The sequence below is a fragment of the Platichthys flesus genome, chromosome 15 (genome assembly GCF_949316205.1).
Source record: "Platichthys flesus chromosome 15, fPlaFle2.1, whole genome shotgun sequence".
NCBI classification, from domain to species: Eukaryota; Metazoa; Chordata; class Actinopteri; order Pleuronectiformes; family Pleuronectidae; genus Platichthys; species Platichthys flesus.
Genome location: NC_084959.1, coordinates 15041496 through 15056079, shown reverse-complemented (window position 1 = coordinate 15056079; position 14584 = coordinate 15041496). Strand labels below are relative to the sequence as shown.

The window sequence follows — 14584 nt, the reverse complement described above, 5'->3', positions numbered from 1 at the left end:
CGAAGAGGAAATCTGCAGGCGTAGTTAGAGGGTTACAGGGCCATGGAGACCCAGGTGAGCCGTCACACTGATCAGTGGTCCGGGGAAAAAAAGGAATCAGTCGTCTTCTTTACTGTCTCCACAGAGCCGTGCAGTCTGAATTTCACTGAACCTGAGGGGAACATCGAAATCCTGCAGCAACTTGACTCTCGAGCGGAGTGCAACTACTTGATCACTGTTTACCTGGGATACGGCATCGAGGTCCAGGTCAGTAATAATGGATGACTAGAGTTGTCCCCCATTGTTATATTGTTATTATGAGGGGTGGGGTCAGTGTATCGGGGTCAACATACAGAGAAAAGAAGCCCATTGGCTATCGTCTGATGATAAATTAGCATATGGGCTGAAATTTTGGGGCTATTTGTGTAGACAGAGGATATAAGAGCCAAGCCTCCATCTTCTGTTTGTCTGACATGACAAAAGTTTAACGTTTCTCACAAACAGGGATTCTGTTTGAAGGTGATTACACCTGTACGACATTTTGGCTAGTCTCTATTAACAGCTATCTGCACATGAAAACCGATAAATTAAAAAGCAGATGGCCGATGGATTCCGGTCAGTGTGTTCTGCCTCTTTTACGCTCAATGTTTACCTACAGGCAACCAAAGCCTGCTCAAACATAACCTGAAGGCATCCGGCCCAAAGAGACCCGAGCCAAACCAAGTTCCAACAGGGAAGAATCATTCTGTGAGGTTGACAGTGCTAACCACTGCACCACGTGCTTTCCATTACTATCACAACGTCTTATGTGGTGATCATTTTTAACCACCATTACCACCAACAGACACAAGTTGTAAATCCAAAATTGACATTTTATCATTTTTGAATCTGTCGCGGCAGACACCCAGGTACCTATTTGCAAACTCTGTGTTTTCAGGGCAAAATAAACCCATTTGGGATTGAGTTTCTGACCGTGCAATGAATGAAAGTCCACAATTTATTCTCCTTTCAGCACAACTAGTTTCAGTGGCAAGTTGCTAAGTTTGTTGTTTGATGGTGAGCAGGCGGAATAGAGTAGCCTATTAGAGCTTATTTCACCGGAGACAGCTGCCTTTATTTGGAAATGGCACGAATGAGAGCGCTGAGAAGGAAATAAAACGTTCAAGTTTTGGGCCATAAAACTAAGACAATTAGCGGAAAGATGCTATAAAGCTCAACAGAGCTGAGAGGAACTGAAGAATCGGGGAACAGTTTGTGGACTTTTTAGTACACGAGCAAAACTACTTGTAATCAATTGTTAATTTAAAAAATAATGACAATGACCATTTCACCATGAACTGTGCTGCCCCTTTCTTTACGAGGCACTAAAGTAATGAGTATAAAAAATTTAATTCCACCACAGAGGAGCACTGACGTGTTTTGGTTCAGTCTAGGCTGTGACGGAGTTTGCTGTTGTGGTATGGGTTTATGGAGATAGACAGGCAGCAAATTGATGGGTTGAGGGGGCGGATGGGGCCACAAGTGACAGGGACTGTCTCAGGTTTAATGTTTACTTGTTCGTAAAAGGTTATAAAAATTAACTGGCAGCGTGCTATGTGTGGGTGTGTGTGTGTGTGCGACTGTTCTCTGGCATTTACAATTCTTCAAACGCCTCATTTACCACTGGAGACTTTCAAATGTGTGAGCTTTGTCTTGCCGCCTCTGGAGGGCCAAGATAAGTCTTGACAGAGTATATGTTGGAAAGTGGGTTTTTTCCCTCTGAAAGCTTCCTCTGGGTAACTTAAGTAAATCTTGAACCACTTATAAGCACAGGCACACTCACTCACCTGCACTCATACATGCACACACACACAAACATTTCATCACTTATGATTGTCAGCGCTAAACTTTCACATCTTCCGCATATATGGCACTGAAATGTCTCTCCTGAGACATTAAAAAACTGTGGAGCTGTAAAGGGAGAACATAGACGTATAATCCTCACATGTCCAACAGGGCCGATAAAGAAAACAGGAGGAAAACATGTGCTTCAGCGCCACAACGTGAACAGATGGGACCACTGTCTCTCTCCCTCCTACTGCTAAACTGATAATGATCTAATGGCAAACTATAGAGACAACTTCTTGGCACAGCTCAAGAGAACGGGGGAGCCGCAGTCTCTCTCTCTCTCTCTCTCTCTCTCTCTCTCTGTCTCTTTCCAGCGAAGACGTAAACTGACTGTCGATAGAGAGATAAAATTGAAGTCAAGCATTTGTCATAGCTTCTCTTCAGCAGCGTGTGAAGCTCCTCTGCCTGGAGGCTATCCAGGTCTCAAGGTTTTAAGGGGATGAAGGAGATCACAAGAGTAGGCTTGTGGAGCTGTGGAAAATGTTATGCAAGCAGCACCGTTTTCTCTTTTCCTCATTTTCGACATGTTCTTAGGTTCGGAGGATATTTATTTCTCTGCAATTTACAATTTATAACCTCGTCCTGCACCTGTGTTCTTGAAATAAGCAGGAAGAGGTGGATACACATTTCGCTGTTGTGCAATGGGATTTACTTGTTTGATTTGACTTATCTTACACCATGTTGACACACACACACACACATTCACCCACACACGTATGCAGACACCTGGAATTCTAATCTGAGAGTTGGAGAAATGCACCTGGAATTGTAACACCTATCTGGGATTCCCTTAGGAGTCCTGAAATATATAGAGAATGCTGCTGAAATGAATCAATGCTCCCCAGCAGGAATTGAACCGGGGAGGGACATCATGCTTACCATTACATCATGCACCTAGTGGCCTCCAGCTGGTGCAACATTCGGAAAGGTTCAAAAGTTAAGACTGTTATAAGTAATAACAAGCTTACATAGGAAAAGACTGCATCCCTGATGTCACACAACATCACAATGGCCTACATTTGCATATTGCATGGGTAAGCAGCTCTCGTCTGATATGCCCCTTACAAAGTCAGGCCAAGCGAGAGAGGACGCCAACGTTACCAACATGCGCTGGGAGCAGTTGACCAATCACAACAGAGTGGGCCAGCCGACCAATCAGGGCGGACTGGACTTTATAAGGAACATTGGAGCATGTAAATCTTTATTAACTCACAATGAAATTATGAATCAGAATATAAGCACACATGTCTCCTTTAAGATGATCTATGAGACCAGGTTACAATGCCAATGTGTTCATTTTCTATTGGAAAGCATTTGATAATATGCATTTTCTGTGGAGCTTATTTTGTCAAACGTTTAAGACAAATACTCTGTCCTGTCAGTATGAATCCTACTTTATCATGTTTTATTTGTCCATTTCCCATGATTATCCTTTAAAATCAGAGTAAAAGAGATGAATGACTAAATTGACTGCCTCCATTTTTCTGGTGAGCCCATTTGTCATCCTCGCACAAACCCTTCTGTCTATTTCCGGTCAGATTATGGACAGTTTGTTGATTTGTGGCCATTCATATTTTCCCCCACACGTGTTACACTGTGTCTGTTCCACGCAGGAACGTATGTCTTCAGTATTCACTTGATCAGCCGGGGCTTTGATACCATTGACAGCGTTGAACATCACCATGAGGAAAGATGCTTGTGTTCCACACTTCAGAGCAGAGGAGCTGTAGGAGGGACATTATGGTCGAGGTGCGTGTTACCTATTCTGGCAGCCGGCTGCCGCTATGGAAGAGAGTCATCATTACAGCAGACAGACCAGCAGCTTGCAAGGTTGAAGGAGGGAAATTGGCTTAGAGGAAAAACTCTGAAGGACAGATGCGGCGACTATATGATAAATATTTACGCCGGTGTACGTAGCTAGAGTTCAGTAAATAAAAATAATAGGCCGACAGTGTCTGTCAGAATCTTCTGATTTGACTGTGAAGAAATAAACAAGATCAGGGCTTTTTTTCCTGTGTTTAGTCAATACTCCTTTAAGCAGTCTGGCAGTTTTCAGGAGAGGGAGGATGAAAAATGTATCAGGAGAATTTACTGACCTCGTCCTTACGGTTCAACCCCCCCGCCACAGCTAACAGCATGTAATGCATTGGCCCTTCCGATGACTCCGTTTGCATTATGATTAATTTCCACAATAATTGCACAAATATTAGGAGGCTGATGTCACAGCAACTGTCAGTACCGACATAAATAAAAGTAGCCAAATATGCGAAGCAGGTGAATGAAATTTAAACAAATACAGTGCCAACAATCAGTTAAGAGGAGAGATGTGAAGTATAGATTTTTCTGAGACATTCCCGGTTATTATATTAAGGTTAAGAAATGATGAAAAGCTTTAAAGTCAGAGTGGGCTACTGTATTGCAAGAGAAAAGCTTTTTTCCAGGGTTCAGTTCACTCACTTTTCATGTCCTTGAAACTGCAGCTATATAATGAACCATTATTAGCATTCACTCATCGGTTTGGCTGTGATGTATTATCATTATTATTAACATTGCTATTAGCAGAAATAGAAGTTCTGTTAATGTTGGTGCTAAAACATGTTTGTGAGCATGTCAAAAGAATCTGTCATTCAATTTTGGATTATTGAATTATAACGGCAGAGATATTTTCTAATGGTTTAGCTTTAAAAGGATGTAAATATTGAACATGTGAGTGTACTGAGTTAGCCTGACACTGCACTGTATAATCACAAGAGGAAATTAAATCTCTTGCCAGTGTTTTGTCGATATCCTAAGCACATCTTATTTCTGCCCTCATCTCCTCCTCCGCTTTGCCACAGATTTAAGTCGAGGACAGACGGACGTTTTCCAGAAGTGGTCTTTGGCATTAAAGTGCTTAAAACCTTCTTTTTTTTTCATTCGATCAAATAAATCCTGTGGGTTGGCCGGCTATCAGCTCTTTGCAGACCATCTGTCCCACTATGATTTTTCTCCGTCTCCTTTGCTCAATGATCTACCTGCCTGGGCCTCGAGGAGTTAGTGCGCTCTGAGGGCTTTGCACGGGTTGTCCCCGGCTCCGTTTCATGGAGGCTCCAACCTGCACCTTTGCTAAAGGAGAATGTATTGTGGGACGACGACTGAGAGTGGTTGATACATTTCAGGGGTTAGGAGCCCAGGCGTGGCCAATTTCTTTCGCTGCCTCGAAGACTTATTGGGGAAGTGTTTCTTTTTTTCTGACAGGTTTAAAGCAGGATCATTCAAGAGGATGGCCAGGGAGAATATTGAGGTCAATACTCTGTCCATCCCTCTTCAAACTCTTTCACCCTCTCCTTTTCTCCACCATTTGATCTTTTTTCTTATTTAATCTTGGTCCTCTATGCTGTGGTTATCAATGTCCAGTCTTGCGAGGAACCTGGTAATAAAGGAAGACACAGGCATACATTTACATTTAGCTTTGCATGCTAAAAGAAAGCCTTCTCAAAGTTGAATTGCACTCAGTAGAACATATACATCCGCCAAGGCCCAATAAAGTGCCCTTAAATTGAATTCAAATTGCACACACCTAAAGAAATCAATATCCTTAATATGCCTGATATTCTTCATCTAGGTCCCTGAATTATTACCAGGGAAATCTGTGAAACTCTCAATTTAAAATGCTAACATTTTTTGTTCAAAGATCGGGATTGTATCAACTCTGCCACGCATTAAGCCTGGCGTCCTGTTTTATTTTCTAACAGCTGGTATGTAGTTTACTTTATTTAGTAATTGTTGTAACTGCTCACATGTATAGGTGAAAAAGTATTATTCAAGTTGTTCCCGTGTCCAGTCGGACACACATGCCCAATGTTCGAGTATTTACGTTATATGCTTTTTCAGGTGTTAGTATGGAAGGGAAAGGAAAGTGATACAGAGCCACAAAGCGTGGACACCTGTGGACAGATATTACTGTTTGAAAAACACCTCTTTTAAATGAAATAGCAGTAGTATGGATAAAACCTCGACGGATTCTTCTGACCCATACCGTTTACGTCGTAATCAGCTTTTAGCGTAATCCTGCTTACGAACAAACAAACACTTAACAAGCAACAAACAAAAACTAAGGTGAAAACATTACCTCCTAAATAGAAGTACAGTAATTAGCACATCTGATTTTGTTTCTTTGAAGAAAACCGGTGACGGTGAAATGTTGAGCAGGTTTGACATTGTACCAGAGATGGTTGATTACGATATTAGAAGTAGCCCTTTGGAGTTTCACAGTAAATGTAGAATTATACTTTGGTAGGAAAAGAACACAACTTTTCTTCCATTAATTAAAGCTTATGAATATCAAACAAAGGCTTTAAGTCTCAAGGGGGGGGGGGGGATTATAGCTTCCAAGTTCTTCATCCTCAAATGACTGAATATTGTTTCAGACGATTGCAAACAAACCAAAATAAAACTTAAACAAGGAATGAGCCCAAGGCTGCGTGCGCTAATGAGTTTACAACTAAAATGAGGATAAAGCGCCGCTGGCCCTTTAAGGATTGAGATGTAACAGAGTTTGCCATGTGTTTAAAGCTAACCTCCAACTAGGGGGGTTAACGATTGCTATTTGATGCTGCTTCTTCAACCATGCTCCCCTGACTCCAATCAATAGTCATGTTAATAAGCTGCAACAATACCTGACACACAGCCTCCTCTCTGTGCTGCTTGAATTGTCGTATTGATCCCCGCGCTCTCATTTTAATTTCAGTATTCCTTCCCCCCAAAAAAAAGCAAAGCGCTGACGGCATTGACCGTGGCTGAGCGTGGCTGAGGAAGGGAATTTTATTTGCTGTGTTGTTGTTCAGCGACTGCCAGTGCTCTCATTAGATGGAAAGAAGGTTTCACCGAAAAGCAAGTCTTGATTCCTTTGTTTAAGAAATAAATAAATGCAGCGGTGCCAGTGATCTTTCCTCCGTACGTCTGACATATGGAAAGTGATATTTTTAAAAGGTAATGCACATGTTTTGGCGATTATGCGACTCGGGTCCCCCGGCTGCACGAATGGCGCCGTACGTCGCAGAGATGTTGCCGGAGCTGTCTGAGTAATGGGGACCGGGACAGGTTTGCTGCCTTTAATCTACGAGAGATGAGGCAGAAGGAAGCCTTCATCATGTTGTGCCTTAGGGGAGTAAAGCAGGACATAAAGAAGGCCAGTTTGATCTTGATGAGCTTTTTAGGGTGTCTGGGCTTTGCTGAGATGAGTTTTCATGGGGCCCGGCCATCCTGAGAGAAATGCTTTCAGGTGACACTAATTGCTCCTCCACCCAGCTTAGCTGTCATAAAGGGAGGAGACTCTGCCTGACAGGAGGCCGTGTTCTCTCCCGGCTCCTTCAGCGTCACGACGAGGACGGGAGAGCTAAGATGCAACGCGAGGAGAATTTGAAGGATAATCAGCAAAGCGTGAATGTAAATCCATGCAAAAAATTGCACGCTGCAGCAAATAAACCGAGGTGTCGTAAGCCCAAGAGGCAAGTCAGAAAGTAAGGGCTGATTCATCAGAGGGTAAGAATCTCATCTCAGGGAAAAAGTGTTTCCAAACGCGGAGGGTCTTAACGTTTGCTTGACTCTCGGCTTCTGGAGAGAAAATAAAAGGATGATATTGGAGAAGACGGTCACGGTGGAGCGGTGGGATTTGGTAAAAATCCGATAAGTGACAAGGAGCAAATAAGTATTGTGTCCACCGCCTGCCTGCAGCACATTCTCATTAACACGCAGCTTCTGCTGATTGGTAAGGATCCATTGTTTTAGACGACAGGGCAAAACAGGAAATGGCCTTGGCTGTTTTTTGTAGAGGTGAATGTTCAATTAAGATAACGCTTTTCAAATAATGAGCAGTGGAAGACGAGTCTTTTGTATGAATTTATCAGGAGATGCACAAAGAACACCAAGTGGATGTGGCGCAATGATGGGTGAGGCACCACTATGCTCCAGTGTAGAAGCCGGTGGGTTTTATCATCAGCAATGATGAACCTGCAGCTGGTGAGGCCAGTTGCTGTTGATTTATTGCCCCCGGCAGCAGGGTCATTTAATTTCCATGTATAGTGGGATCGTTTTGATTATACATACTGCTCATTTCTGCATCAGCAATGGCTCCTGCGAGTCCCCATAAATGTTCATCGCGGCGCACAACCAGATGTTTCCTGCAGTAAATTATCAGTGAAAATACTACACTGAGAGTAATTAACTCACACTGTGTGCTTACGGATAAATTAATAAATGAGTGAATAAAGATATATGACGGATTGTTTCTATAAATCCATTAGGGGAGATTTCTATCTTGTCCGAGTTGGGTTTTTTGGAGAGAAATGTCCTAATTGCATGGTACAGATTAGATTATCTCTTGGGGATTATCTCTGGGACTATGTCTGTATCAGCAGTGGGTCTAGTCACAGATTAAAAAACATGCCAGGGTGCTTTCTGTTTGTATGTGATAAGATGGATCTTCACCTCTGGTCATTCTTCAGTCTTTAGCACTGCAGCACATTGTAATCTCAGTTTTACAAAGGTCTGCATATAGAGGTCTATGTATAGTTTATATTATTACACACGGTATCTTATTTTTTTGAAGCAACATTGGTTGGTTGAGGAAAAATGCTTGTGAGTGGAAAAACTACTTAACTAGAATATTTCTTACAACCGCTGCAGTGTTGAGCCTTTTCCTTGAACCGGAAAAAAAACAACAACACTAAACTGCACATTCTGTCCTCTATCAACACAAATCTCAAAATGGAACAAGCCACTGTAGAGATGGCATCCTGTGATAATGTTGTGGTTGGTGCAGATGTGTGCTTGGTCAGCCAAATCCCCATTCTGTGTCTACTGAGGCAGAAATTTCCAGCAAGGAGGACAGAAAGCCTGCTCCCATTACAGTCCGGGGGAACATGCAGGTGTGTGCGTGTCTCTGTGTGTGTACATGCACAGGCATGCATGTACATGTATGTGAGTAGTGAAAGAGAGGTAGAGAGAGTGAGAAAGTAGTGGTCCCTCTGGGCATTTGGCTGCAGCAGTGGTGAAGATAAGGATAGTGTGATGTCTCCTGACATGGTCAATGATTCATAATTGAGGCAGGACAGCTGTTGCTGGCTGCACTGACAGGTCCCGGGGTGGATGACCGATGATAGGGCCTTCTGGGACCAAACTATCTATCAGTCCAAATGTTCACTGTCTACTATCAGCTCCCCCGTCCTCCATAAGCCTCCCTGGTATATGCAAACCCAGAGGTCACGGACCTGCAACCTGTTTGACCTCAGTGAATATGATGAGTTGTTGTCGTATCACAGATTGCACGTCACACTGATGTGCACAGGTGTTCACTGAATAAAGATCAAACTCTGCTGTACTTATTGTTCTATGAGGTTTTGCATTGCGTGGTCGGACACAGGTGGTTAGGTAGTTTTTCATGCAAACTGGTTGATCTAACAATGAATGCATCTGCATTGATGAAAATAGAGGTTAAAGAATTGTTATTAAAGCCTTGCCACGTGTGTGTTAAATGTAATTAACTGCTTTTTTATGACATAAAAAGGATCTTTAATGTTCTTAAAAACTACATGAAATTGGTTTTACATGAAACACCAGGTTTTCACCAGTTCCGCAGTTTAAGCAGGTATGGCATCTTGCTTTCACAATATTTTGCGGAACATTCACCATCTTTCACTCACCAGTTTACGTATTTTTACTTAAAACAAAATTAATGTTGCAGTGGAAATTAAGGTGCAAAATAAATTAAATGCTCAGGTCTTTTTCACTGGGTCTGAACTCCCTGATAATATGAATCCATATTTTACATGTTGAAGCTCCCAGAAGCATTTTCATATCTCCTGATACATGAAAATATTTTCAAGATTAAGATAGATAGTCAGGACTGCAATGCACAGAATGAACAATCTATCGCTATAGTAACGATGATATTAAGTCTTGATTATCTTAACTCGTTAGACCCGTGGTTGGTGAAATAGGAGTTTATTATTCTTGCCTGAACCTTTAACATTGGTGATTTTGTTCTGTCCAGAATACACTAACACCACTCACACACTCAGTTAGGTTGTGATCTGATATTAACAAAAAATGAAGAGTAAAGTTAACACGTGAACCAAACTTGTGACCAATGTATCAAGTGGAAGTTATTTGTGTTATATTTAACAGTTTTCGTATTCATCAAACGACCCGGATGTAGGGGTCAAATGTAGTTAATCTGGGCTCAGGTCCCTGATGTGAAAGCCTTTTACTGCACAGTGAATTATGGAGATTTTATATTACCAATGTCACCTGATTTGCAAAACATCTAAGCCCTCCATAATAACTCTGAGACAAAGAGGCAGAAGTGAATATAACTAACTGTGCCTCGGGCTGCGTCATTGCCGTTGCCCTTGAGAAACCCTGAAACAGGGATTCTGAAATCATATGAGATCCCTATTATTACTCCCTGTGACACAGCTGAATGAGGCTCTTACCACAACTGCAGTACCTAAACTGGCTTTTATGTATTAAAAACAAACAGAAATGATTCTGTCACTCAGACACAGCATAGGAATAGCTGCTGTCTGATTATTTCAGCTGCTGTTTAACTTAAGCTCAGAGTTTGCCTGAAATCCAACAGAGCCGCGTCGTGTCTGATTCTTGTTGTGGCAAAAATCGAAATCGATTGAAGTGGCCGACCTCATGGATCATTCTGGGAGAAGTCACCTCTAAGCTCAGTCTCCGACTGTCCATTAGCCCCGCTGTGTTCATTGTCAGCTCCCCTTCGACTGACTGGCAGCTCGTCAACGTGACCAAATTCATTTTGCTGCCACTGCTGTGTGCAATGTGTCCGCCCTGTCCACTGTTTCAGCTTTTCCAGGCTGTTGCGCTAACACCCCCCGCACACATTATCTCAGCCTATATAGGACAGGCTTTCTTCTGCTCCATGGCTTACCTGAGACCTAAGCCCACTGTAAATGACAGCATCAGGTTTCTGGACACGACATGAATTACACTGCTGGCTGAAGCAGACGTGGTTGAATTAGCTTCGGTGGTGCACTCGTCTTTCAAGGCAGGAGTGGGATCCATTTTGGATTTGAGTGCAGGATTTTTGAAGCCTGATGTTTTTTTTTTATGTAAGATGGCCAATTTAATTTGAGATATTTGAATGTTGATCTTAGTGTAACATTTGCATGGGCTATGGCTTTTACACGTCAACGCAAATAAACGGACGAAAATAGCAAATCATTCAGAGGCAAATTTCAATGACCCTGACTATTCACATTAAAGAAGTCGTGATTTAGGGAATGCATTGTAAGGCTTGATTGAAGAAATCATGCCTCTGGAAAGTAAAAAATGGAATCTACATCAATATAGGGAAACAATATCCAACTAAACCTAAAGATTCCATTTGATGTGTAAGGATAAATTATTATTATTAATAATAAATTATTACTAATTATTTTTAATTATTTTCTGTATCATGGTCACTACCGTTTCATATTTTCTATTTTCATTACAATAACACTTAACATCATTCCACTTTATCCCCAGCACCTGCTTTTTGTACAGTGTCTGTTTTTGCAGGTTGTTTGTTTCATACTCCTATTATGTGTAGTTTTAGAAGTGTACATATTGTGATCTCTTTCTTTTTTTTTACAGTGCTCCGACACTGTTACTTTAATTCTGTTTTTCTATTACTGCTGTAACAAGTGAATTTCCCCATTGTGTGGATAAATAAAGAAATCTAATCTAATCTAACCTAATCTAATAAACCAACAGTCGAGAGCAATGTGATTATTTATTTATCAAAAGTCAATGAAGTTTACCTACTGACCTTTTCAGTTTTGACATTCTTACAGTAGAAAAAAAAATACAGTGCAATGACTGTTACACATGTGTAGTCTACACCCTCTAGACCCTTTGATAAAGGCTAACCTTGTCATTATAAACAACCTCTAATCATATGGCGTGTGCCCTTTTCATTACAGGTGCTAAATGTGAGTGTGCTGGAGGGCGAGCGGGTGACAGTGGAAGACACCGGCGGCCGAGAACCCTTCATCCTCGCCAACGAGACGGTCCTGATGAGGGGTCTCGTCCTGCGCAGCTGGAGCAACCAGATCTCCCTCCGATTCCGGAGCGACCAGCAACACAACTCTGGATTTCTGCTGCTGCATTACCAAGGTGAGCCAGTGCCACAGCTGTCGTCTGTCCAACAGTTCCTCGGCTTCTCACTCTCTCTAAATATCAAAGTCTCATCGGCAGCGACTTTGACGTCAAGCAATGCCTTTACGCAGACAGCTCCCATCACTATTTAGTTGAATGTGCTCGTGCCAACAGCCATGGTTCTATCTGGTTGAGTGTGAGACAATCTTTACTAAAACGCAAGCGAGCAGGGATTCTCCTGCCTCACTGCTTATCGTGTTGCAGCTAGAGCCCAGCAAGATAAGGAGGAGGAGATACAAAGAACTGACTGAGCATAAGAGTAAACGTTAACTGTATGCAGTGAGCACTTTACTTCTCACCAAACCCTGCATAGTTCAGAGTACTATGAATAAACTACTGCACAGCTAGTTACCTTGAGATGTGATAATTAGCCACATGATGTGTAGTGAATCTTTTTTTCCGATCTCATTTTTTCCTGCAGCGCCAATTTAAAAACATCTATGTAAATCTAGCTAAAGAAAGATTTGCTGTGTGTGTATGGTTTTTGCTTTAATTTACTCCAAATGAAAGTTTTCCGAAGAGCAACTCTTAAACTGTCAATAGTCTCAGATGAGACTAACCTGCCCTCTCCAACACAATCTCAGGAGTGAAACAGTCACAACATTTCTATTTCAACAATTTAGTAAAAACGGTGCAATGGAAAGATGCTATAAAAGAAATACAAGGAAAAAATGTTTACGAGATGAAAAGGAAAGTAAGCAGAGTTATAAGACAAAGTAAGGTTAAAAAGGCAAATCCGATGAAAACCACAATCCGTTATCTTTGTTCCATCTTTTGTTGACTCAACAGACCCCTGGGAGTCCCAGCTGTGCCTTGTATACACCCAGCATCCAATCCAATAATCTCCTTGCACATAAATTAGCTTTTTAAAGTCAATCTCACTGCCTTTCTACTCAAACACATTGCATTTTGTGATGATTTCATAAACTGCCACCAGGATGGGTCGGTCCTATACAGTGTGTGGCATCAACTGTCCCGTTGAGTTAGCAAGGAGGAGGCAGGAAGCAGGATAGGTCACTATTTGGATTCCCCCAATCAAGCTAGTTTCCTGAACACGGGGTCCAACTTTCACACATCAAAATGTTATTAAATCTGATTTATAGCGGGAAGCAGCAACAAACCCTGTCAGTAGAAAATACTTACTGTCTGATGTCGGCGAACATGATGACCCATAAATAAATCCCCCCCCACCCCCGCACCCCAACGCTCTCGCTTGTGTCGTGCGTGACATTGATCTGCCGCGTCCGCAACAATGTCTGTTTATCTTGGCAATCACACAAAATGGCCACCAATTACATGCCCCATCGATTCTGGTTGATGGTGGAAGCTGGTGGACAAAACATTCATCCCACCACGTCACCGTGGCACTTTCATCATCGGCTCGAAAAATGAAAGGCACCATCAGAACAGTGCTGCTGACGTGAGATAAATCAGCCCATCGCTGTGGGATGCGCGTGTGTGTGTGTGTGTGTGTGTGTGGCCAGGCTGAATGATGACAGCGAGGGGTCAGCACAGATCACACAGGGTGATGCAGAGATGGGGACAGATGGTGATAAATTGTTGAAAGGTATTACGCTGTCAGGTGCACTTTTCTCCTTCACTCTCCTTCGCTCCTCTTTGCATTTGGCAAATATGATTCTGCGTCATTTATTCAAAGAAGGATAATTTATTTGTAGGTGGATACTTTGTCCACGTGAGCCACATTCAGAACTCTGCAGACGCACAAGGTGTAACACTATGCACTTACACAATATTGGGGGTTGTTGCTTTAATCCAGCTGGCTGCTGCTTATTTTCTGACTTGTATTCTCACACTGCTTCATGAAGGACAATGAATAACCAGGTCTTTCCTAGATGTCCCATGCCGATATTAAATCGTTAAAGTTATGAAAACTATGATCTTAACCAGTATATTGTGTGGTCAGGTTAATCTTCGCAAGAAAATATCCATCCATCTTATTTTTGAGGGGGACTGGGGAACTGGAGCCATTCCCTGCTGCCATTGGGCAAGAGGCAGGATACACCCTGGGCATGTTGTCAAGAAAATACATCTGTGGTCATCCAGAGAAGCAGAAACTAGAATAGTAATATGATCATTAAACAATATGTATTACCGGGTTTCTCATGTTCCATGACATATACCAAACATAGAACCAGAATAAGATGCAGTCGGGGCAGAAATAATAGTGTAAACATACCCATCACCAAAGGGGCTAGTACAGACAGACTATGGTGACAGTGCAGGCTGGAACAGCTCAAAACAAAGTCCTTAAAAATGATTTGGCCATGGATGAATGGATCCCTTTCAGCAGTGCCAGGAGGTCAGGCCTCAGGCAGCACACTTGTCCCTGGGTTGCTCACTGTCTAAAATCGTTCTTAATACTTTGGTTCAAAATATTTCAACACAGAACCTTCGCAGGCTCGGCTGCTCACTCCTGTTGCATTTGATGCTACAGAAGATAATCCTGAGCATCAACCGTTAAGACTCCATGAATCACTTATAAAACACTTCG

At 42.2% G+C, this 14584-nt stretch overlaps 1 protein-coding gene across 2 annotated transcripts in view; it reads left to right on the top strand.

Annotated features, from left to right (window-relative positions):
- Positions 1 to 14584, top strand: part of LOC133970208 (seizure protein 6 homolog) — an 83819-nt gene that overhangs the window by 45884 nt on the left and 23351 nt on the right. For both annotated transcript variants that reach the window (XM_062407088.1, XM_062407087.1), the window contains exons 3-4: positions 125 to 246; positions 11838 to 12030. In XM_062407088.1, coding sequence (XP_062263072.1) covers positions 125 to 246; positions 11838 to 12030 — 315 coding nt within the window. The remainder of the gene's footprint in view (positions 1 to 124; positions 247 to 11837; positions 12031 to 14584) is intronic.